The sequence below is a fragment of the Macaca thibetana genome, chromosome 19, assembly GCF_024542745.1.
Source record: "Macaca thibetana thibetana isolate TM-01 chromosome 19, ASM2454274v1, whole genome shotgun sequence".
Taxonomy (NCBI): domain Eukaryota; kingdom Metazoa; phylum Chordata; class Mammalia; order Primates; family Cercopithecidae; genus Macaca; species Macaca thibetana.
This window is the reverse complement of record NC_065596.1, coordinates 13895420-13919532: the sequence shown is the minus strand read 5'-3', so window position 1 is coordinate 13919532 and position 24113 is coordinate 13895420. Positions and strand designations below refer to the sequence as shown.

The 24113-nt window shown below is 53.9% G+C and overlaps 3 protein-coding genes across 11 annotated transcripts in view; 2 read left to right on the top strand and 1 right to left on the bottom strand.

Annotated features, from left to right (window-relative positions):
- Window positions 1-24113, top strand: part of SLC44A2 (solute carrier family 44 member 2) — a 238175-nt gene that overhangs the window by 26211 nt on the left and 187851 nt on the right. The gene's annotated exons all lie outside the window — the stretch shown is intronic.
- The window catches only part of LOC126942503 (hsp90 co-chaperone Cdc37), a 185881-nt gene that overhangs the window by 40309 nt on the left and 121459 nt on the right, over window positions 1-24113 (bottom strand). Inside the window, exon 1 of one of the 5 annotated variants that reach the window (XM_050770162.1) lies at window positions 2335-2338. The exons of the other annotated variants lie outside the window; for them this stretch is intronic. The gene's annotated coding sequence lies outside the window, so the exon portion shown is untranslated. Of the gene's footprint in view, window positions 1-2334; window positions 2339-24113 lie in introns of those variants that run through there. 5 annotated transcript variants of the gene reach the window in all.
- The window catches only part of PDE4A (phosphodiesterase 4A), a 53744-nt gene that overhangs the window by 14012 nt on the left and 15619 nt on the right, over window positions 1-24113 (top strand). For 2 of the 5 annotated variants that reach the window (XM_050770139.1, XM_050770138.1), the window contains 5 exons: window positions 17037-17228; window positions 19093-19129; window positions 19345-19415; window positions 20874-20923; window positions 21100-21212. In XM_050770139.1, the coding sequence (XP_050626096.1) occupies window positions 17037-17228; window positions 19093-19129; window positions 19345-19415; window positions 20874-20923; window positions 21100-21212 (463 nt within the window). Of the gene's footprint in view, window positions 1-714; window positions 957-2289; window positions 2442-17036; window positions 17229-19092; window positions 19130-19344; window positions 19416-20873; window positions 20924-21099; window positions 21213-22668; window positions 23588-24113 lie in introns of those variants that run through there. The other 3 variants (XM_050770140.1, XM_050770141.1, XM_050770142.1) reach the window with 3 other exon arrangements.

Below are 24113 nucleotides of genomic sequence, written 5' to 3'. Positions count from 1 at the left end.
GAGGAACTGTGGTGAGGGTTCTGGGATCTGAAGGGTTTTCCCTGGGATCTCAGAGCACCACTGTCAGGGAGTTTGTGGGAGCGCCCCCAGAGATTTGGGGGTATCCCTGGCATTTGTGGGTGCATGCTGGGATTCTTGGGGCACTCCTGGGGCTTGTGGCATGTCTCAGAAACAGTGAGGACACTGCTAGGATTATGGGGGCATCTGGGGAGCTATGAGAGTGCCCCAGGGTCTATGAGGGTGTCTCAGAACACCTCTACGTAGTGCTGAGAAGCCTTGGGATTTGGGGGGTACCCCTGGACTTCTTGTGTGGGGTTGTCTCAGGGACAGTGAGGGTGCTCCTTGGGATTCTGAGGGACTGTGGGGTGGCTCCTGGGGCTTATGGGTCCTGTCAACACCACGGGGAGTTTGCAGGAGTGTCCCCAGAGATTTGGGGGTGTCCCTGGTGTTTGTGGGGACGCGTCCGGCGATTGTGAGGACATCAGAGCCAATGCGGGCGGCTTTGGGGTCTGCGGAGGAGTCCCCGCCAAAGCCTTGCGGGCGCCCCAGACCCGCCCCGCCTTGGGGGCGGCTCCAGCGCGAAGCCGGAAGGGCCGAGGCAATAGGGCGGGGTAGGGCCCGCGGGCCCGGGGCTGGGCAGGCGGCCTGCGTGGGCCTCGCGGGGTGGGCGGCGCAGCTCCCCAGCGCCCGCCGAGGCGGGGCCGCCCCGCGGCCATGGCACGGCCACGCGGCCTAGGTCGCATCCCGGAGCTGCAGCTGGTGGCCTTCCCGGTGGCGGTGGCGGCTGAGGACGAAGCGTTCCTGCCCGAACCCCTGGCCCCGCGCGCGCCCCGCCGCCCGCGTTCGCCGCCCTCCTCGCCAGTCTTCTTCGCCAGCCCGTCCCCAACTTTCCGCAGGCGCCTTCGGCTTCACCGCAGCTTCCAGGATTTGAGCCGCCAGGCGTGGGCTGGGGCTGGGTAAGTGCAGCGCTGGTGGCCGTGGGTTCAAGTCGCCCCTGGCCACCTGGCGCGCGCCGAGGTCTGGGGTTCGTGGCTCACTCTCTACAGCCTCACTTTCCTCTTCTGTCACATAGCAGCGATCAAAATCATCCCTGCCCGCGAGGGTTGCCGTGGAGACCTCTGATAGGGCATGCAGTAGAAGTTTAATAAATGTTGCATCCCTCCCACTTCCTGTGCAAACCTGAAGCTGCGGTCATGCTTTGGAGGAGTGAGGGCGACCTGCCATCCAGGTCATGTGTTCATCCTGGGGATATGTATTCAGTTCTGTCAGCCTCAGTCTACTGGCCTGTGAAATGGGGGCAGTCGTGCCCTCTGGGGGTGGCCGTTTGGTGAGGCTCGGTGTCACTCCTTGTACCGGGCCACGGAGGGCAAATGGAAGTTCCCTTTCTGGCCAGATGGGGTGGGCTGCGGGGGCGGGAAGTCTGGGGGTGACAGGCTCCGAGGCCACATCCGGTCTGGTTTTCTAATGTCCTTATATCCTGGAGGCAGAAGTTGGCAGCCCGGAGTTGGGCACTGGCTGGCCCTGGGGGCTTCTCCGGGTCCTCTGCCTCCCGCTCTTCCACCTACTTTACGTGTGCAACTGAGGCACAGACCGAAGGAGGGCACGGCGGGGCAGGATCAGGTCCAGCGACTGGCCCCAGGAACGAAATGGGGCGGGGACAGAAGAGGAGGAGGGGCCGGGGCCTTTGGGAGCCCCGCGTGGGGTCCGCAGGCTGTGTGGAGGGAAATCATTCCCTCTCTCCGGGTCTCTCTCTCTGCGTCCTGCATCTCTGTCTCCATTTCTGTCTCTTCTGTCTCTGTTTTGTCTCTCCTCCCCACCCCTGAGCTGCACCTTCCCCTCCCCTGGGTTTGTGTCACCCGACCCCACACTCGGAACGAGTCCCGTTTCCCGGGGGCGCATGGCGATCAGAGACCTCGAGCGGGCCCAGCACGACGTCAGGGCGGGGAGGGGGGAAAGGCGGGGCCGGAGGCGGTGGCAGGAGGGCGGGCCTGGAGCCGGGAAACCGGAGCCCCGGGGCACCCCAGAGGCCTAGGAGGGAGGAGGCGGGGTGTGGGGGGGGGGAAGTGTGCGTCCGATTCCACAGAACCCCTGCAGGGGGAGGCAGACAGAGCGCCCGTGCGCTCCCCTCCCCCGTGCAGACGCGGGAACGCCCGACCGCCCGGGGCTGTCCCTGGGGGGGTCACCAGAGGCGTGGAGGCGGTGCCGGCAGTGGAGGCCGCAGACACCTTGGGCCTGGCCAGCAGAACGCGCCACACCGCCCTGCCGCCGTCCCCATGCGCGCCCCGACGACAGCGCTTGGCTCCCATGCGCTCCGGTGCAGCGCCCCGGGCCCGGCCCCGGCCCCCTGCCCTGGCACTGCCCCCCACGGGCCCCGAGTCCCTGACCCACTTCTCCTTCAGCGATGAGGACACCCGTCGGCACCCTCAGGGCAGATCTGTCAGGTGGGTGACCCGTGGCCAGTCAGTCCTCTCTTTTAATACTGAAGGGCACTGGCTGTGCTGGGGGGTGGGGGTGCTGAGTCTACTTGGGTGAGCCCCCTAAGTGGCTTCCAGGATCTGGCTGGGGCCCCACCCCCTTTCCTAGCCCTAAAGGGCTGGGGTGCTGCTGAGGGCTTCTTGAAGGTGGCGGCCCCCAAAATGGGTGCTGGGTCCATTCCTGCCTATCCAAGGTAGGACTTGTCACCCTCTTTGTGCCCCTAAACCTGGGCTTCTGGCATTCACTTTGACTGCAAATATGGGTGTCCAGCGTCACCTGGGCTCCACTCCCAGGCCACTGGCCTAGAACCAGGTCCCTAAGTCCCTGCCTGGCTTAGTGTCTCCAGCCTTACCTTCCCCACCCCCTCTCATGCTGGAGCTGCCAGGCTGTAAACCAAGCTGGGCTGGGGGTGGGGCAGGGAGACTCTGGGATGCATGGAGGGTGTTTAGAATAGGCTGGACTGAGCTGGGGCTGTGGGTGGCCTTTAAGTTCTGAGAACTCTCAGGGGTTTCTAGCCTTGTTCTTGCTTTCCTGCTTCATGGCCCGTAACACAGACACGCACACAGGGCCACACGCAGGGCAATCCCGGTCGCCTGGTGTTTACTGTACTAGGTGTGGGTCTTCTGGCTGCACCGAGAGGACCCTGCAGTTGACTCATAGCCGCACACAGGTGACACACCGACCACAGCAACCCTGGCCCACCCCTTGCACATCCTCGTCTACACTGCGTTCCTCCACAGTGAGGAACTCTCTGTGAGAGTGAGACACACTCTCACCAAAATACACACCCAGGGCCCACACGTGTTCCTGCAAGCTGGACTCCCACCTGCACCAGATCCACACAGGAACGCACCTCATGCCCACACAAGGGTCAGGGACTGTCACAGTATCAGTGCGACACGGTCTCATGAAGTCACCCAGACTCAGAAATACACAAAGACACAGAGATGCACACAGGCACCCATGAGCACCCAGCTCCTGCTCACACAGGCAGATATGCGACGCCACAGAGATGTCTACTGTGCGACGCCCAGGGGCACACAGACCTCCCTCTCCTCCGGACTCTTACATACTCAGCCCCCCAAACAGCTGTGTCACCTGGCACCACGCGCCTGCCTGGGAGACACACACTAGTACCCGCCTTCAACCTCTGTGTGACCTTCACAAAGCAAATGCCAGGCCTTTCCATAAAGGCTGCCTGGCACCACCTACAAGTGAGTCAGGTGGAACAGCACGGGGAGCCAGGGGAGACACCAGGCCTGCCTGCTCTGTGAGCCCCGGGGGAAGACACTCGACGCAGATTTGTAGCTAAGCTGCCTGGGTTCAAATCCATGTTCTAGGCCGGGTGTGGTGGCTCATGCCTGTAATCCCAGCACTTTGGGAGGCTGAGGTGGGAGGATGGCTTGAGCCCAGGAGTTCGAGACCAGCCTGGGTAACATAGCAAAACCCTCATCTCTATAAAATAAATAAATATTAAAAGAAATCCATGCTCTGCTACTAATACCCATGGCATTCATCCTTTCTGTGCCTCAGTTTCGTTTCCTTTCCTTTCTTTCTTTCTTTCCTTCCTTCCTTCTTCCTTTTCTTTCTTTTCTTTCCTTTCTTTCCTTTTCTTTTGACAGGGTCTCGCTCTGTCACCCAGACTGGAGTGCAGTGGAGCGGTCTTGGCCCACTGCAACCTCTGCCTCCCGGGTTCAAGCAATTCTTGAGCCTCAGCCTCCTGAGTAGCTGGGATTACAGGTGTACACCACCAGAGCCCAGCTAATTTTTTTGTATATTTAGTTGAGACAGGGTTTCTCTTTGGTGGACAGGCTGATCTCAAACTCCTGGCCCCAAGTGATCCATCCGCCTTGGCCTCCCAAAGTGCTGGGATTACAGGCATGAACCACCGTACCCGGCCTCAGTTTCTTTGTCTGGAAAATGGAGCATTAATGCATGTTACAGTATGCACAATGCCTAGAATGTGGCCTTCACATAGTTTGGGTTTTTTTTTCTTTCTTGAGATGGAGTCTCACTCTGTCACCCAGGCTGGAGTGCAGTGGTGCGATCTTGGCTCACTGCAATCTCCACCTCCTGGGTTCAAGCAATTCTTCTGCCTCAGACTCCCAAGTAGCTGGGATTACAAGCGCCCCACCACCACGCCTGGCTAATTTTTGTATTTTTAGTAGAGATGGGGTTTCCCCATGTTGGCCAGGCTGGTCTCGAACTCCTGACCTCAAGTGATCTGCCTGCCTCGGCTTCCCAAAGTGCTGGGATTACAGGCATGAGCCACTGTGCCTGGCTTTTTTTTTTTGAGACAGCATCTCTATCACCCAGCCTGGGGAGCAGTGGTACCATCTCTGCTCACTGCAACCTCTGCTTCCCAGGCTCAAGCGATGCTCCAACAGGCATGAGCCACTGCGCCTGGCCATAGTTCTTGTTATTGTAATCTTTACTAATGTATTCCTTTCCCCTGCCCCCATTCCCTAGCTTGTTTGTGTCCCATCAGTCCCTGCAGTAGTCATCCCCAAGGCCTAGACTCTCCCTGGGCTGCACAGCCCTCAACAAGCCCAATTTCATGCTCCCAAAAGCCCTCGTGGGAAGGCCTAAGGGCCACATGGAGGGGGAAACAGGTAGCAACTTCATTTGAAAGTGTCACCAATGGCCGGGCGCGGTGGCTCACGCCTGTAATCCCAGCACTTTGGGAGGCCGAGGCGGGCGGATCACAAGGTCAGGAGATCGAGACCATCCTGGCTAACACGGTGAAACCCCGTCTCTACTAAAAATGCAAAAAATTAGCCGGGCGAGGCGGCGGGCGCCTGTAGTCCCAGCTACTCGGGAGGCTGAGGCAGGAGAATGGCGTGAACCCGGGAGGCGGAGCTTGCAGTGAGCCGAGATCGCGCCATTGCACTCCAGCCTGGGCGACTAAGCGAGACTCTGTCTCAAAAAAAAATAAATAAATAAATGAAAGTGTCACCAAATGGTCAGCCTGAGGCCAGATGTGGTGGTCATGCCTATAATTCCAGCACTTTGAGAGGACGAGGCTTTGGGAGGCAGATTGCTTGAGTCTAGGAGTTCGAGACCAGCCTGGGCAACATGGTGAAACTCTGTTTCTGCTTAAAAAAAAAAAAAAAAAGCAAAAATTAACTGGGTGCGGTGGTGTGCGCCTGTGGTCCCAGCTACTTGGGATGCTGAGGGGGGAGGATCGCTTGAGCCCGGGAGGCCAAGGCTGCAGTGAGCCATGATGGCGCTACTGCACTGCAGTCTGGGTGACAGAGCAAGACCCTGTATCAACACACACACACACACACACACACACACACACACACACACAATGATTAGCGTGCCTAAGAGGGAGTCTCGGGCAGGTCATTTCACCCCCAATGGAGGGTCTGGGCACGTGGCTGTGATGTAAGGCTGGCAGCTGCCTCTGTGTCTGGGTTGCAGCCTTGGGTCCCCTGGTGATGTTGCTGGAGTGGCCTCTGGCCTAACTTTGGGCCACCCTGAGCAGTCAGTGGCAAGCCAGGTAGGGGTGACTCTCCATGGCTCAGGGGTCTGATTCTGGGGCATAGCTGGCCCTGACTCTCCCCTATCCCCACCAACTCCCAGTCAGCAATTCTATAGCGCTGTCCCCTCCCCTCTGTCCTCCCTCAGCCCAGGGGACATTGGCTTTTGAAGCACAAACAGCAGGGCCCCAGGGAGCGTCCTTTTCCCATCCAGGCCTCTGGGCTCCTGCTGACGTGAGCTGAGTCCCTTGGGGCTGGTGGATGTGCCAGGATGCTAGCTGGGCACCCGCTTGGGAACACGGTCTCACCTTCCTAAACTGCAGCTTAAATTCCTAGGCCAGGGAGTTGGAGGTGGGGCATCGTCTGTGTGTAGAATTCTCTCCCCTTCTCTGGAGCTGAAAAAAAATCCATCCTGGGCCTTAGGAGACAGGACATGGTTCTTAGACAATGAAGCCACCAACCCCTTGTCTCCTTATGCCATGGGAATATTAACAGGACCTATATGTTGCTGGATACAGTGGCTCACGCCTATAATCCCAGCACTTTGGGAGGCCGAGGCAGGTGGATCACCTGAGGTCGGGAGTTCGAGACCAACCTGACCAACATGGAGAAACCCTGTCTCTACTAAAAATACAAAAGTAGCTGGGCATGATGATGCATGCCTGTAATCCCAGCTACTCAGGAGGCTGAGGCAGGAGAGTTGCTTGAACCTGGGAGGCGGAGGTTGCGGTGAGCCGAGATCACGCCATTGCACTCCAGCCTGGGCAACAAGAGCGAAACTCTGTCTCAAACAACAACAACAACAAACTAGGACCTATATGTTAATTTATAGAGTGAGTTGGAGCCTTCTATGGGTTAATGTATATAAAGCCCTTTTTTTTTTTTCTTTCTTTCTTGTGATGGAGTCTCGCTCTGTTGCCCAGGCTGGAGTGCAGTGGCACGATCTCAGCTCACTGCAAGCTCCGCCTCCCGGGTTCACGCCATTCTCCTGCCTCAGCCTCCCAAGTAGCTGGGACTACAGGCACCTGCCACCACACCCAGCTAATTTTTTGTATTTTTAGTAGAGACGGGGTTTCACCGTGTTCGCCAGGATGGTCTCGATCTCCTGACCTCGTGATCCGCCCGCCTCGGCCTCCCAAAGTGCTGGGATTACAGGTGTGAGCCACTGCACCCGGCCATAAAGCACTCTCGTAGTGTCAGGCACACAACAAGCATTCAATAAATATCTTGTTATTATTACTCTATGCCTGAAAGGATCTAACCTGGCACCCAGGACACAGCAGATGCTCAATAAACGGACATTATCAGCCGGGCGTGGTGGCTCACACCTGTAATCCCAGCACTTTGGGAGGCTGAGGTGGGTGGATCACCTGAGTTCAGGAGTTCGAGACTAGCCTGGCCAACGTGGTGAAACCCATCTCTACTAAAAATACAAAAATTAGCCAGGTGTAGTGGCACGCGCCTGTAACCCCAGCTACTCGAGAGACTGAGTCAGGAGAATCGCTTGAGCCCGGGCGGCAGAGGTTGCGGTGAGCTGAGATTGCATCACTGCACTCCAGCCTGGACGACAGAGCAAGACTCCATCTCAAAAATAAATAAATAAATAAATAGGCCGGGCGCGGTGGCTCAAGCCTGTAATCCCAGCACTTCGGCAGGCCGAGACGGGCGGATCATGAGATCAGGAGATTGAGACCATCCTGGCTAATACGGTGAAACCCCGTCTCTACTAAAAAACACAAAAAACTAGCCGGGCGAGGTGGCGGGCGCCTGTAGTCCCAGCTACTCGGGAGGCTGAGGCAGGAGAATGGCGTAAACCCGGGAGTCAGAGCTTGCAGTGAGCTGAGATCTGGCCACTGCACTCCAGCCTGGGCGACAGAGCGAGACTCTGTCTCAAAAAATAATAATAATAATAAAATAAATAAATAAATAGCTAAATAAATAAATAGACATTATCATCAAAGGCCCAAACTGATGATCTATGATTATCTCACCTTAAGAGTGGGGTTTTTTTTTGTTGTTATTGTTTTTGTTTTTTTGAGACAGTCTCTCGCTCTGTCGCCCAGGCTGGAGTGCAGTGGCTCGATCTTGGCTCACTGCAATCTCCGCCTCCTGGGTTCAAGCGATTCTCCTGCCTCAGCCTCCCGAGTAGCTGGAACCACAGGCTCCCACCACCACGCCCGGCTAATTTTTGTATTTTTAGTAGAGACGGGGTTTCACCATGTTGGTCAGGCTGGTCTTAAACTCCTGATCTCATGATCTGCCCACCTTGACCTCCCAAAGTGCTGGGATTACAGACATGATCCACTGTGCCCGGCCTCTTTTTTTTTTTTTTTTTTTTTTTGAGATAGGGTCTCACTGTATCGCCTAGGCTGGAGTGCAGTGGTACGATCACAGTTCACTGCAGCCTCAAAATCCTGGTCTCAAGCAATCATCTCGCATCAGCTTCTTGAGTAGCTGGGACTATAAGCATGCACCACCATGCTCAGCTAACTTCTTAATTTTTTGTAGAGATAGGGTCTTGCTATGTTGCCCAGGCTGATCTCAAACTCCTGGCCTTAAGTGATCCTCCCACCTCAGCTTCTAAAAATGCTGGGATTTTAGGCATGAACCATCCTGCTTGGCACACTTTATCCATTTTTGAGTGTATAGTTCAGTGGCATTAATTACATTCACATTGTTGTGCAACCATCACCACTATCTATCTCCAGGATTTTTTTTTTTTTTTTTTTTTTTTTTGAGACAGGGTCTCACTCTGTCACCCAGACTGGAATACAGTGGCACCATCACTGCTCACTGCAGTTTCAAACTCCAGGGCTCAGGTGATCGTCCCACCTCAGCCTCCCGAGTAGCTGGGACCACAGGCACACACCATCATGCCTTGCTAATTTTTTTCATTTTTTTGTAGAGATGGGTCCTTGCCACATTTCCCAGGCTGGTGTCGAACTCCTGGGCTCAAGCAATCCTCCCATGTGGGCCTCCCAAAGTGCTGGATTATAGGTGCAAGCCACCTCACCCAGCCTCAAGACTTTTTTTTTTTCTTTCTTTCTTTCTTTTTTTGCGACTGAGTCTCGCTCCGTCACCCAGGCTGGAGTGCAGTGGCACGATCTCGGTTCACTGCAACCTCTGTCTCCCAGGTTCAAGCAATTCTCCTGCTTCAACCTCCTGAGTAGCTGGGACTACAGGTGCCTGCCACCATGCCCAGCTGATTTTTGTATTTTTAGTAGAGATGGGGTTTCACCATGTTGGCCCGGCTGGTCTTGAACTCCAGACCTCAGGTAACCCGCCCGCCTCGGCCTCCCAAAGTGCTGGGATTACACCTGTTTTTGATTGGGGTTACAGTGGTTCTCTCAACAGCAGGTAGGAATGGATTGTTTGTGAGTGGGGAGGAATCAGAGCAGCAGAGAGACCTGATCAGAAGGGATAGTGCAGCAGGTGAGAGAGGAGGCGATGTGACCTCAGGGATGCGAAGAGTCCAGGCCTTCAACAAGGTCTCTCTCTGGAACTCAAATCTGAGGCCCAGGAGGCAGGTCAGAGGCTGAGAGACGGGGTGGATGGAGGTAGGAGTGCCCCCTGGCTCCACAGCCCCTTCTCTTGGAGTGAAGAGACCAGCTGTCTGGAGGGGAGAGCAATTGGGAAACAGGACACGGGTAAAGGCCAGTTACAAGTGGCATCCTGGAGAGAAGGTGGCTCAGGACACAGCTGTCCCCAAAATACCCTCCTTGGCATTGCATGCAGGGGATGGAGGAACCCCAAGACCTTCAAAAGTAAAAGTCCCTTCAGGAACCATCCTAATAGGCGTGACATGGTATCTCCTTTTTTTCTTTTTTGAGATGGAGTCTTGCTCTGTCGCCCAGGCTGGAGTGCAGTGGTGCAATCTCGGTTCACTGCAGCCTCTGTCACCTGGGTTCAAGCAATTCTCCTTCCACAGCCTCCCGAGTACCTGGGATTACAGGCACCCACCACCATACCCGGCTAATTTTTGTATTTCTAGTAGAGACAGGGTTTCGGCATGTTGGCCAGGCTGGTCTCGATCTCCTGACCTCGAGTGATCCACCCACCTTGCCTCCCAAAGCGCTGGGATTACAGGCATGAGCCACCTCGCCAGGCTCATATCTCTTTCTTTTGATTTGCATTTCCCTGATGAGTGATGTTAAGGATTTTTTTTTTCATGTGCTTATTGACTGTTTGAATATCTTTTCTGCAGAAATGCCTATCAAGTCCTTTGTCTATTAAGCCCAATTATTTATTATTTATTATTTTGAGACAGGGTCTCACTCTGTTGCCCAGTCTGGTGTGCAGTGGCACGATATCAGCTCACTGCAGTCTCTGCCTCCTGGGTTTAAGTGATTCTCCCACCTCAGCTTCCTAGTAGGTGGGATTACAGGTGAGAGCCGCCACGCCCGGCTAATTTTTTTATTTTATTTATTTATTATTTTTTTTTTTTGAGACAGAGTTTTGCTCTGTCGCCCAGGCTGGAGTGCAGTGGCATTATCTCAGCTCACTGCAAGCTCTGCCTCCCGGGTTCATACCATTCTCCTGCCTCAGCCTCCTGAGTAGCTGGGACTACAGGCGCCCGCCACCATGCCTGGCTAATTTTTGAATGTTTAGTAGAGACAGGGTTTCACCATGTTACCCAGGTTGGTCTCGAACTCCTGACCTCAGGTGATCCACCCGCCTCGGCCTCCCAAAGTGCTGGGATTACAGGCATGAGCCACCGCGCCCGGCCTTGAGTTAATTTCTGTATGTGGTCCAACTCTTCAGTTTTCTCAGCACCATCGTTTTCAAAAGAGTTCTTTCCCCATTGCATAGTCTCTGGGGTTAGACTGGTAGGTAGATTTCGGGCTATGCTCTGACTGGGTGCAAGTGGAGAGGTAGAGAGGATAGGAGCCCCCTGTTTCCCCTTTTTAGGTCAGCCTATGGAGAGTCACCATAAGACTTTACTGGAATGGTCTCTCTACTAAGAAATAAGTTTGAAATCTCCTAGGCCTGCCGGGTGCCTAGAATCCCAGCACTTTGGGAGGCTGAGGTGGGCAGATCGCTTGAGGCCAGGAGTTTGAAACCAGCCTGGCCAACACGGTGAAATGCTGACTCTACTAAAAATACAAAAATTAGCCAGACGTGCTGGTGCATACCTGTAATCCCAGCTACCCGGGAGGCTGAGGCAGGAGAATCGCTTGAACCCAGAAGGCAGAGAGGTTGCAGTGAACCGAGATCGTGCCACTGCACTCCAGATTGGGCGACAGAGTGAAATCCTGTCTCAAAAACAACACAAAGCAAAACAAAAATGTATAAGAAGACATGCTTTGAGTTAGGCATAGTGTCTCATGTCTGTAATCCCAGCACTGTGGGAGGCCAAAGCGGGAAGATCTCTTGAGCCCAGGAGTTACAAACTATCCTGGGCAACATATTACTATTACTATTATTACATATTACCTTATTACTATAATTACTAATTACATATTACCTTATTACTGTTACTACATATTATCATATTACTATTATTACATATTAGAAGTTACTAATATACATAATAGTAATATTACATATTACTATTATTACATATTACTAATATATGTAGTATTAGTAATATTACATACTATTATTACATATTACCTATTACTACAAAAAATTCAAAAATTATCTGGGTGTGGGTGGCACATGCCTATAGTCCCAGCTACTCTGGAGGCTGAGGTCGGGGGATTGCTAGAGCCCAGGAGGTTGCAGTGAGCTATGATGGTGCCACTGCACTCCATCCTGGGCAACAGAGTGAGACGCCATCACTAAATGATAAGCTGCAAACTTGGAGAAAAATACATGATAAGGGATTTGTATCCAGAATATACAATGGGCCAGCTGCGGTGGCTCACTCCTGTAATCCCAGTGCTTTGGGAAGCCGAGGCAGGTGGATAATTTGAGGCCAGGAGCTCAGGACCAGCCTGGCCAACATGGTGAAAGCCTGTCTCTACTAAACATACAAAAATTAGTTGGGCCTAGTGGCGTGTGCCTGTAATTGCAGCTACTTGGGGAGACTGAGGCAGGAGAGCCGCTTGAACCCAGGAACCAGAGGTTGCAGTGAGCCAAGATCGCGCCACTGCACTCCATCCTGGGCGACAGAGGGAGACTCTGTTAAAACATAAATAAATAAAATAAATAAAAAACAGAATATATAGTGAATCCTTAAAACTCAATAATCAGGAGACAAACAACTGGAAAGGGAAGGTTTCTGTCCTCTCTACAGCTGTGTTCTTGTCATTGTATTTCCATTCCAGCCACACCAGCAAAAAAGTCATATCCTGCCTCAGGGCCTTTGCACTTGCAGTTCCCTCTGCCTGGTTTGATTTTTCCTACTTCCTACCTCCTGACTCGTGGCTGGCTCCTTCTCATCCTTCAGGCCTTTCTGAGATGTCACTTCTTCAGGGAGGCCCGTCCCAACCCCAGCATGGTGCAATCTAGTTCATGTAGCCATTATTCATATGTTCAATGATTCACTCGATGAACTTTTTTTTTTTTTTTGAGATGGAGTCTCGCTCTGTCTCCCAGGCTGGAGTGCAGTGGTGCCATCTCGAGTGCTAATTTTTTGTATTTTTAGTAGAGACGGGGTCTCACCGTGTTAGCCAGGATGGTCTTGATCTCCTAACCTCCTAATCCGCCTGCTTCGGCCTCCCAAAGTGTTGGGATTGGATTATAGGCGTGAGCCACCGCACCCGGCTAATTTATGTATTTTTTATTTTTATTTTATTTTATTTTATTTTATTTATTTATTTTTTTTTGAGACGGAGTCTCACTCTGTCGCCCAGGCTGGAGTGCAGTGGTCAGATCTCCGCTCACTGCAAGCTCCGCCTCCCGGGTTCGCGCCATTCTCCTGCCTCAGCCTCCTGAGCAGCTGGGACTACAGGCGCCCACCACCTCGCCCGGCTTATTTTTTTGTATTTTTAGTAGAGACGGGGTTTCACCGTGTTAGCCAGGATGGTCTCGATCTCCTGACCTCGTGATCCGCCCGTCTCGGCCTCCCAAAGTGCTGGGATTACAGGCTTGAGCCACCGCGCCCGGCCTCTTTATTTTATTTTTTATTTATTTATTTTTTTTTTGAGACAGAGTCTCGCTCTGTCGCCCAGGCTGGAGTGCAGTGGCCGGATCTCAGCTCACTGCAAGCTCCGCCTCCCGGGTTTACACCATTCTCCTGCCTCAGCCTCCCGAGTAGCTGGGACTACAGATGCCCGCCACCCCGCCCGGCTAATTTTTTGTATTTTTTAGTAGAGACGGAGTTTCACCATGTTAGCCAGGATGGTCTCTCCTGACCTCGTGATCCGCCCGTCTTGGCCTCCCAAAGTGCTGGGATTACAGGCTTGAGCCACTGCGCCCGGCCTTTTTATTTTTATTTTTTCTGAGACGGAGTCCCTCTCTGTTGCCCAGGCTGGAGTGCAGTGGTGCAATCTCGGCTGACTGTATCCTCTGCCTCCCAGGTTCATGCAATTCTCCTGCCTCAGCCTCCCCAGTAGCTGGGACTACAGGTGTGCTTCACCACGCCCAGCTAATTTTTTGTAGTTTTAGTAGAGACAGGGTTTCACCAAGTTGACCAGGCTGGTCTTGAACTCCTGACCTCAGGTGATCCACCCACCTCAGCCTCCCAAAGTGTTGGGATTACGGGCGTGAGCCACCATGCCCAGCTCAATAAACATTTACTAGGCATTTACAGTGTGCCAGGCCATCTCCTCAGCCCTGGAGACAGAGCAAACAAAGTAGACAAAAATCCCTGCTCTAGCCAGGCATAGTGGCTCATGCCTGTGTTCCCAGCACTTTGGGAGACCAAGACAGGAGGATCCCTCAAGCCCAGGAGTTCGAGTCCAGTTTGGGCAACATAGTGAGACCCCCCCCCCCAAGTCTCTACAAAAAAATTAGCCGTGGGCTGGGCGCAGTGGCTCATACCTGTAATTGTAGCACTTTGGGAGGCCAAGGTGAGCGCATTGCTTGAACCCAGGTGTTCCAGACCAACCTAGACAACATGGCGAGAGCCCCATCTCTACAAAAAATAACAAAATTTATCTGGGGGTGGTGGCATGTACCTGTAGACCCAGCTGCTTGGGAGGCTGAGGTGGGAGGATCTCTTAAGCCAGGGAGGTGGAGGTTGCATTGAGCTGAGATTGTGCCATTGCACTCCAGCCTGGGCAACAGAATGAGACCCTGTCTCATCAAAAAAAAAAAAAAAAAAAAATTAGCTGAGCTTTCTGGTATACACCTGTAGTCCCAGCTACTTGGGAGACTGAGGTGGAGGATAGCTTGAGCCCAGGAGATTGAGGCTGCAGTGAGCTGTGAGTGCCCTACAGGACTCCGGCCTGGGCGATAGAGCAAGACTTTGTCTCAGGAAAACACCAGGCTAGGTGCGGTGGCTCATGCTTGTGTTCCCAGCACTTTGGGAGGCCGAGGTGGGTGGATTACTTGAGGTCTGGAGTTCGAGACCAGCCTGGTGAACATGGTAAAATCCTGTCTCTACTAAAAATACAAAAATTAGCCAGGTGTGGTGGCAGGTGCCTGTAATCCCAGCTACTTGGGAGGCTGAGGCAGGAGAATTGCTTGAACCCAAGAGGTGGAGGTTGCAATGAGCCAAGATCCCACCACCGCACTCCAATCTGGGTGACAGAGCAAGACTGTCTCAAAAAAAAAAAAAAAAAAAAAAAAGATGAATTAAATATGTTTATGTCAAGTAAGCAGCGTGATTTTACTTTGTGTGTGTGTGTTTTAAGGAAGAGAAATGGAAAGTATTGGGCCAGGCGCGGTGGCTGACGCCTGTAATCACAGCATTTTGTGAGGCCGAGGCGGGCGGATCATCTGAGGCTGGGAGTTCGAGACCAGCCTGACCAACATGGAGAAACCCCATCTCTACTGAAAACACAAAATAGGCTGGGCGCCGTGGATCACTCCTGTAATCCCAGCACTTTGGGAGGCCAAGGCGGGTGGATCACCTGAGGTCGGGAGTTCAAAACGAGCCTGACCAACACGGTGAAACCCCGTCTCTACTAAAAATACAAAATTAGCCAGGTGTGGTGGTGCATGCCTGTAATCCCAGCTACTAGGGAGGCTGAGGCAGGAGAATCACTTGAACCCAGGAGGCGGAGGTTGCGGTGAGCCGAGATTGCACCATTGCACTCCACCCTGGGCAACAAGAGTGAAACTCTGTCTCGAAAAAAGAAAAAATATGTTATGTTTAAAATTTTAGCTGGGTTGGTCAGGGGAGGCGTCTCTGTGGCGGTGACATTTGAGCAGAGGCCTGAAGGTGGGAAGGAGGAGCCACTGCAAATCTGGGCTGGAGAAACAGCCTGTGCAAAGCCCTGAGGCAGGACTGTGTCTGAGTTTTTTGTGTTGTTTTTTTTTTTTGAGATGGAGTCTTGCTCTGTTGCCCAGGCTGGAATGCAGTAGCGATATCTCGGCCCTGACTGCAACCTCCACCTCCTGGGCTCAAGCGATTCTCCTACCTCAGCCTCCCAAGTAGCTGGGATTACAGGCACCCACCACCACACCTGGCTAATTTTTGTATTTTCATTAGAGATGGGGTTTTGCCATGTTAGCCAGGCTGGTCAAGAACTCCTGACCTCTAGTGATCCGCCCACCTCGGCCTCCCAAAGTGCTGGGATTACAGGCGTGAGACACCTCGCCTGGCCTGTGTGAGATTTTTAGGGAATAGTGAGGAGGACATTGTGGCTGGAGCAGAATTAGTGAGGGGGGAAGGGGAAGTCATGGGATAGGACCTGTGAGCTGCAGTGAGGACTTTGGATTTTGCCCAGAGTAAGGTGGGATCCATAGAAGGTTCTGAGCAGAGGTAGGACTTAACCTCATTCAGGTGTTTCCAAGCTCCCCCTGGCAGCCATTGAAGAAAGATTAGGGGTTGAAAACTGGACGGGGGTACCAGGGCAGAGGTGAATGCAACCAGTCCTGCTAGGGATGAGGGGAGCTGGCCAAGGAGTGGGTGAGAAGTAGACAGATTCTGGACAGATTCTGGCAGCAAGGCTGATTTGAGGTGCAAAGGAAAGAGTGAATGATCCCATAAATTTTGACCTTGGGGTGTCCCCACCACAGTAGTGGGGACGGGTGCCGGCGCGCAACAAGTTTCATCTTTGCCATTCTGTGTCTCCCATCTCTTTTAGGGTATCAGTCTTTCTTCTTCTTTTTTTTTTTTTTTTTTTTGAGACGGGAGTCTCGCTCTGTCGCCCAGGCTGGAATGCAGTGGCGCAATCTCGGCTCACTGCAAGCTCCGCCTCTGAGTTCACGCCATTCTCCTGCCTCAGCGTCCCGAGTAGCTGAGGCATCTGTCTTTCTTTAACATCCTCCACTTGGTTGGGCGCAATGACCCAGGCCTGTAATCCCAGCACTTTGGGAGGCCAAGGAGGGAGGATCACATGAGGCCAGGAGTTTGAGACCAGCCTGGCCGACATGGTGGAACTCCATCTCTACTAAAAAGACAAAAATTAGCCAGGCGTGGTGGTGCGTGTCTGTAATCCCAGCTACTTAGGAGGCTGAGGCACAAGAACCACTTGAATTCAGGAGGTAGAGGTTGCAGTGAGCCAAGATCGTGCCACTGCACTACTCCAGCCTGGGCCACAGAGCAAGACCATGTCTCAAAAAAAAAAAAAAAAAATTCTCCACCTGAATCTTTGCCAGGAATTCCCTTGGTCTCCTCATTCCCTCCCACCCCTTTTTTCCTTCGAGACGGTGTCTTGCTCTGTCACCCAGGCTGGAGTGCAGTGGCGCGATCTTGGCTTACTGCAACCTCCACTTCCTAGGTTCAAGCGATTCTCATGCCTCAGCCTCCCGAGTAACTGGGATTACAGACACCTGCCACCATGCCTGGCTAATTTTTGTATTTTCAGTGGAGACAGGGTTTCATCATGTTGGCTAGTCTGGTCTTGAACTCCCAACCTCAAGTGATCTGCCCCCCGCCTTGGCCTCCCAAAGTGCTGGGATTACAGGCGTTACAGGCGTGAGGCATGAGGCATGAGCCACCACGGCTGGCCTCCTCATTCCTCTTAACCTCCGTCACAGCGTTTCAGCTTCCTGACCCCTTTTCTCACCTATCCCCTGCAGCTTCGAGGCAGAGAATGGGCCGACACCACCTCCTGGCCGCAGCCCCCTGGACTCGCAGGCGAGCCCAGGACTCGTGCTACATGCCGGGGCGGCCACCAGCCAGCGCCGGGAGTCCTTCTTGTACCGCTCGGACAGCGACTATGACATGTCACCCAAGACCATGTCCCGGAACTCATCGGTCACCAGCGAGGCGTGAGCATCCCCCTGCCCACTTGCCAGTTCCCCCAGGCCTGGTCCTGCTGGAAGCTGCCCTTCCCAGCAAGGAGTGGGGGGGCACCCACCCCTATCCTGCTCAACACCCCTAACCTGTCCTCCCCAGTGAAGGGTAAGCAGCCCCCTGCCTCTCCTATAAAGGACTCAGTTCCTCTTTTTTTTTTTTTTTTTTGACAGAGTCTCGCTCTGTTGTCCAGGCTGGAGTGCAGAGGTGCGATCTCAGCTCACTGCAACCTCCGCCTCCCGGGTTCAAGTGATTCTCCTGCCTCAGCCTCCCCAGTAGCTGGGATTACAGGCACCCGCAATCATGCCTGGCTAATTTTGTATTTTTAGTAGAGATAGCGTTTCACTATGTTGGCCAGGCTGGTCTCAAACTCCTGACCTCAGGTGATTCGCCTGCTTTGGCCTCCCAGAGTGCTGGGATTACAGGCGTGAGCCACCGCGCCCGGCCTCAGTTCCTTTTTTAAAAAATATATTAAAATAGTGATCGGGTCTCACTATGTTGCCTAGACTGGTCTCAAACTCCTGGGCTCAAGTGATCCTTCCACCTCAGCCTCCCAAAGTGCTGGGATTGCAGGCATGAGCCACCCCGCCTGCCCTCAGGCAGGCGTTATAAAATAACATTTTATAGTGTGTCCAGCCAGAAAGGTGTGAGTGTCCACCCACTGCGTCCTCCCACAGTGTGTGCATCTCACCTGACCCACCCCCCGCCCTTCCCCTAGGTTTTCCTGAGCTAACCCCTCTTATCATGACACTTGTTGAGGTGTGAGCTCCCCTTGAACCTGCTCTGCCTCTTCCTCTCTCACTGGGTTCCTCCAGGCCTTGCCCCCAGCCATTGCTGTGCACACCTCAGCCCCCTTGGCCCCCTTCCTGTTCACTGCTCCCTCATCAAGCCCCGCAACATATTCACCTCAGGTCAGGCTTGGAAGCTCACACTCATAATCCTAGCACGTTTGGAGGCTGAGGCAGAAGGATTGCTTGAGCTCAGGAGTCTGAGACCAGCCTGGCCAACATAGCAAGACTTCATCTCTTTTTTTGTTTTTGAGATGAAATCTCACTCTATCACCAGGCTGGAGTACAGTGGCACAATCTTGGCTCACTGCAACCTCTGCCTCCTGGGTTCAAGCGATTCTCCTGCCTCAGCCTCCCAAGTAGCTGAGACTATAGGTATGCATCACGATGCCCAGCTAATTTTTATATTTTTAGTAGAGACAGGATTTTACCATGTTGGCCAGGATAAGATGTCATCTCTTTAAAATAAAAAATAAATTAAAAGGTCAGGCACGGTGGCTCATGCCTGTAATCCCAGCACTTTGGGAGGCCAAAGTGGGCAGATGGTTCCAGGCCAGGAGTTTGAGACCATACTGGCCAGCATGGTGAAACCCCGTCTCTACTAAAAATACAAAAATTAGTGGGGCAAGATGGCACATGCCTGTGATCCCAGCTTCTTGGGAGGCTGAGACAGGAGAATCGCTTGAACCTGGGAGGCGGAGGTTGCAATGAGCTGAGATCACGCCACCACACTCCAGCCTGGGTGACAGAGTGAGACTCTGTCTAAAAAAAAAAAAAAAAAAAATCCCAACCATATTCACCTCTCCCCTCTTCCCTTTTCCACTTTGTCTCTTCTCCCCCGACCTACCTGAGCCACCCTCCTTGACTGCCATTTCTTCCACCATCAGCTCTGGACACATGTCCACCCTTATGCAGGACAAGTGTTCTTTCCCTAGGTCCCACAGAGTCCCCTCCCTCCCGCTCAGCCTCCCTGGGTCCAGCCTCACAGGGCATCTACCCCAGAGAGTTGATACTCTGCGGACCCCTGACCTGCCTCTGTCCTCAATCACAGGCACGCTGAAGACCTCATCGTAACACCGTTTGCTCAGGTGAGACCTCTTCCCAAATGGTTAAGGAAAGAAGGAGATCCAACGCTCCGCCACACTTGGGGACAGGGCCCAGCCCCACCGCCCCTCTGGGGAGACCCCCTCCCAAATGGTTAAGGAGAGAAGCGGCTCCAATGCTCTGCCACACTTGGGGACAGGGCCCAGCCCCGCTGCCTCTCTGGGGGGACCCCAGTCCTCACTGTCGCTCCCCATCCCAGGTGCTGGCCAGCCTCCGGAGCGTCCGTAGCAACTTCTCACTCCTGACCAATGTGCCCGTTCCCACTAACAAGTAAGTGAAGGCTGGGCTGCAACAGCTGTGATCATAAGGTGAAGCATACCCAGGTTCTGCTCTCAGTGCTGCTGTGTGACCTCGGGTAGGCAGGTGACCTCTCTGAACCTCTGTTTGGACAACAGCTCCCAGAGAGCCAGAGAGCCATTGCAGCTCAGGCACCTAAGACACAAAGGTGTTTTTGTTGTTGTTTTTTGTTTGTTTGTTTGTTTTGAGATCAAGTCTCACTCTGTCACCCAGGCTGGAGTGCAGTGGCGTGATCTCGGCTCACTGCAACCTCTGCCTCCCGGGTTCAAGTGATTCTCCTGCCTCAGCCTCCCGGGTAGCTGGGATTACAGGCATGCGCCACCACACCGGGCTAATTTTTGTATTTTTAGTAGACATGGGGTTTTACCACGTTGGCCAGGCTGGTCTCAAACTCCTGGCCTCAGGTGATCCACCTGCCTCAGCCTCCCAAAGTGCTAGGATTACAGGTGTGAGCCACCGCGCCCAGCCCAGAGGTTTTTATAAATAAAGATTTAGGGGTCTGGATGCATGGTGGTGAGGCCACAGCCACAGTCCCCAGGCCCACCCTGGGCCTTGACACCAAGTTGCTGGGCAAATGGCATTCCGTGGTGCTTCTGTTGCCCCTCTGTAAAGTGATGATCACAGCCAAGCGTGCTGGCTCATGCCCATAATCCCAGCACTTTGGGAGGTCAAGGCAGGAGGATCACTTGAATTCAGGAGTTCAAGACCAGCCTGGGGGAAACAAAATAAGACCCTGTTTCTACAAACAAACAAACAAACAAAAAATTAGCCCAGCATGGTGGCATGTGCCTGTGGTTCCCACCTACACAGGAGGCTAAGGCAGGAGGATCATTTTGAGCCCAGGAGATTGAGGCTGCAGTGAGCCATATTCCCACTACTGTACTCCTGCCTCAGTGACCGAACAAGACCCTGGTTCAAAAAATAAATAGATAAATAGAGTGGGGATTGCAATGCCTCCATTAGATAACTGCTGTGAGGAGAGATGATGTCTAGAAAGTGCTAGAATATTACCCTGCACGTAGTAAGGGCAGAATACATAGGAGTGGATCTTCATTGTTTTAGGGCAAGAGATGTGGCTGAGAGCTGCCAGTCCTTCTAGGCGTGGGAGATAGAGACATCCTTAGGGGCTTGGGGGATCTGTGGGGAGTTAGTCAAGAGAGCAGAGATCTTGGAAACCCAGGACCTGATCTTAAAGCAGATCAGCCACGTGGTCTTGAAGAAGCTGTTTCACCTCCTTGAGCCTCAGTTTCCACATCTATACAATGGATTTTTCTGGGGCTCATTGAGGCTGCAGGCAGAGTACATGGCAGCGTCCCTAGGACACGGCGAGCATTCAGACAAATGAAAATTGGCACTGTTCATGGAAAGCGGGAGGCAGGGACCTGGTGGGGGGACCCAGGCTGATGTTGCAGCCCCATTTTTTTTTTGCAGGCGGTCCCCGCTGGGCGGCCCCACCCCTGTCTGCAAGGCCACGCTGTCAGGTAGCTAAGCCCAGAGGGGTGGGAAGGGGCCCCTCTTGCTGCCCCAGTGGGGGTCCCTCAGCCCCTTCCCCACCCAGCAGTCCATTCACCTGGTGAACCCCTTCACCGCGGGCTGGGGCCTCTGGGCTTCTGCCTACAGACCTTCTCAGTCACTACCCTGGCTGCCCCTTCCTTAGAAGAAACGTGTCAGCAGTTGGCCCGGGAGACGCTGGAAGAGCTGGACTGGTGTCTGGAGCAGCTGGAAACCATGCAAACTTACCGCTCTGTCAGCGAGATGGCCTCGCACAAGGTGTGCAGGTGGTGGGCAGAACCCCTGGGCGGGGCTGGTGGGGGCGGGGCCAGTGGATAGAGCCAACCACTGGATGCGAGCAGTGGGCGCGGCCTGCGGATGGAGCCAGCCACTAGGTTGTGCCTGTGGGAGGAGATAGCTACTGGGTGTGGCTGATTAGGGCGGAGCCAATCCCTGGGCGGGGTCTGGTGGAGATGGGCCCTATGGGTGGAGCCAACCACTAGGTTGGGCTTGTAGGCGAGGCCTACTATTGGGCGTGGCTCATGAGGGTGGGGCCAATCTCTGGGTAGGGCCTATGGTATGGGGTCAGTCCCTGGGTGGGGCCAATCCCTGGACGGCAGCTTCAAGGCTTGAAGCTCCTGTAGATTCTGACTTTCCCCAGGGCTGGAAGAGCCTGATGTGTGTTGTGGGGTGGGGTGTGTCCGTCTGGTTGTGCATATATCAATAGGTGACCGTTTCCGTTGGGGGGCTTTATGCTTTTATGGTCTGCAGAGGTGTATCTGTGGCTGTAGGTCTGTGTAGCTGCTGGTCTATTGGCTACGCATTTGCAGTGCTCGTGTGTTGGCAATAGATTCTGAAGAGTGGCACGCCAGTGTGTACCTGTGGAGGGTGTATAGGTGTGCACGGGTGATTATGCAGAGCTATAGGTGTGTGGGGCTCTGCCAGAGGGGTGCGCATGTCTGCAGGAGACAGTTGGACCAGATGGGAAACTGAATGTGTGGCTCTATGTGTTTGTGAATGTGTGTGTGTTTGCAGGGCTGCAGGGGTGACTGCAAGGCTCCCATGTACAGTTGTGCAGACCGTGCACTGCACAACTCCAACGGACACCATTCAGGAAGCGGGCAGTATGTGTGAATGATGCTTCCTGGAGTTGGAGAGAGTGGTAGCAGCCCTTGTGGGCGGGTGTCTATCAAGAAATGATCTGTAGGTGTGAGTGTCTTTGTTGGGGAGTGCTTACAGCAGTGGGTGGAGGCTTGTATGGGAACATACCAGTCCGAGGGCGATTGTGTCCCTGAGGGTGGATCAAGCATCTGAAATGTAGCTGTGTCTCTGGATATGGGTCTGAGGGTGTTTCTGCAATGGTGTGCGTGTGTGTGTGTGTGTGTGTGTGTATTTCTGCATCTGTGAGTGTATTTCCTTATGGATTTGTTGGGGTATGTTTGTGTCCAAGGACAGTGGATATTTGCAATGGTTGGAAAGTGTGTCTGTGGGTGTGTTTAGTGTATGTCTGTAAGTGTGGCTGGCTGGGGAGGCCAAGGCAGGCGGATCACCTGAGGTTGGGAGTTAGAGACATGGAGAAACCCCATCTCTTCTAAAAATACAGAATTAGCCGGGTGTGGTGGATGGTGCCTGTAATCCCAGCTACTGGGGAGGCTGAGACAGGAGAATCGCTTGAACCCAGAAGGCGGAGGTTGCAGTGAGCCAAGATCGTGCCATTGCACTCCAGCCTGGGCAACAAGAGTGAAACTCCATCTCAAAAAAAAAAAAAAAAAAAAAATTGTGACTGGCATCTCGGTGTCTGTCCCTAGGTGTGGGTCTGGATGTAGGTCTGGATGTGGGTCTGTGCCCTTGGATGGGGTGTGTCTGAAGGCATTTGCTATATGCTTAGCTGTGCACCTGTATATGTGTTGGATATCAGAGTTGTGACTGTCTCCGGGTTTGTGTGTGTGTGTGTGTGTGCTATAAGTGTACAACAGAAAGCATTGGGGTATCTGTGTGTATTCAAGTGTCAAGTGCCTGGATGTGTGTGGGTGTCCCTGGAAGGTGTGTCTCAGGGTGTTTGTACGTTTGTGAATGTAAAGTGGGTGTGTGTTTCTATCTCTGGGTGTGTCCATGGAGGGGACGGGTCCTGATGTGGACAGCCCACCTAGGTTCTGGCTGAGGCCCATGGTCTCTGATGCCCCTTTAACGCCCCCCCACCCCCAGCACCACCTGACATCCCATGCAGCCTGCCAGTGCTGCAGTGAGCACACACGCACACACACGGGTGCACACACAGAGCTCCGCAGCCTTCTCCTGGGACCCTTGCCCTGCCCCCCTCCCATGGGCACGGACCCCCCACCGCCTCCACCCACCACCACGGGGGGGCCCATTGGGGCCCAGGGCTAGCGGACCATGTAACCAGCGCTGCCGCTGGGAGCGCGGAGGGGAAGGGAGCCCCCAGCCCTGCTGGGCCGGCCCAGGCCCCTCCGCGGCTCCCCCTTCCACTACCCACCTGCCCGGCACCCCTTCCCCGGTGGTTATTAACCCCGGGACTCCCCAAGCCCAGCCTCCGTGTGCAACAGCCCCAGGCGGGCTAAGTCTCCAAGATGCCCTTGGTGGATTTCTTCTGCGAGACCTGCTCCAAGCCGTGGCTGGTGGGCTGGTGGGACCAGGTAGGAGAGTGCAGGGTAGTGGGTGGGCAGGCATCCCGGCGAGCTGGGCCCCTGGTGTGGGCTTGTGTGTGAAGCTGTGCACGTGTGTGGCCTGGAGATGAAGCCTTGTGACTGTCTCTGTGTGTGGCCCAGGGCTGGGCGTGGATGGCGGGCAGCTGGGGGTGTGTGACTCTCCCTGGGGGTGGACTGCAGGTCCCTCACTGGGTGTGACTGTGTCAGTGCCTGGATGTGTGTGTGTGTCTGCGATGGTGTGTGTCTGCCTGAGTGTAGGCTTGTTTGCCTGGGTCACAGTGTGGCCCTGTCTAAGATCATCTAGCTCTGACTGTGGTGTTGTGTGTTGGGCTGTGTGTCTGAGCCCAGAGCTGCCTGATATTTTGGGGACATGTGACCCCAAATGTCAGTGACTGTCTTATTTTGCATGCCCTTTGATCTGTGTGTCTGGGTTGTGTGACGCTGTGTAGGACCGAGAGCCTGTGATTGTGTGTGTGGTTGTGTGATATTTTGTGGGTCCATCTTGTGTGGATGT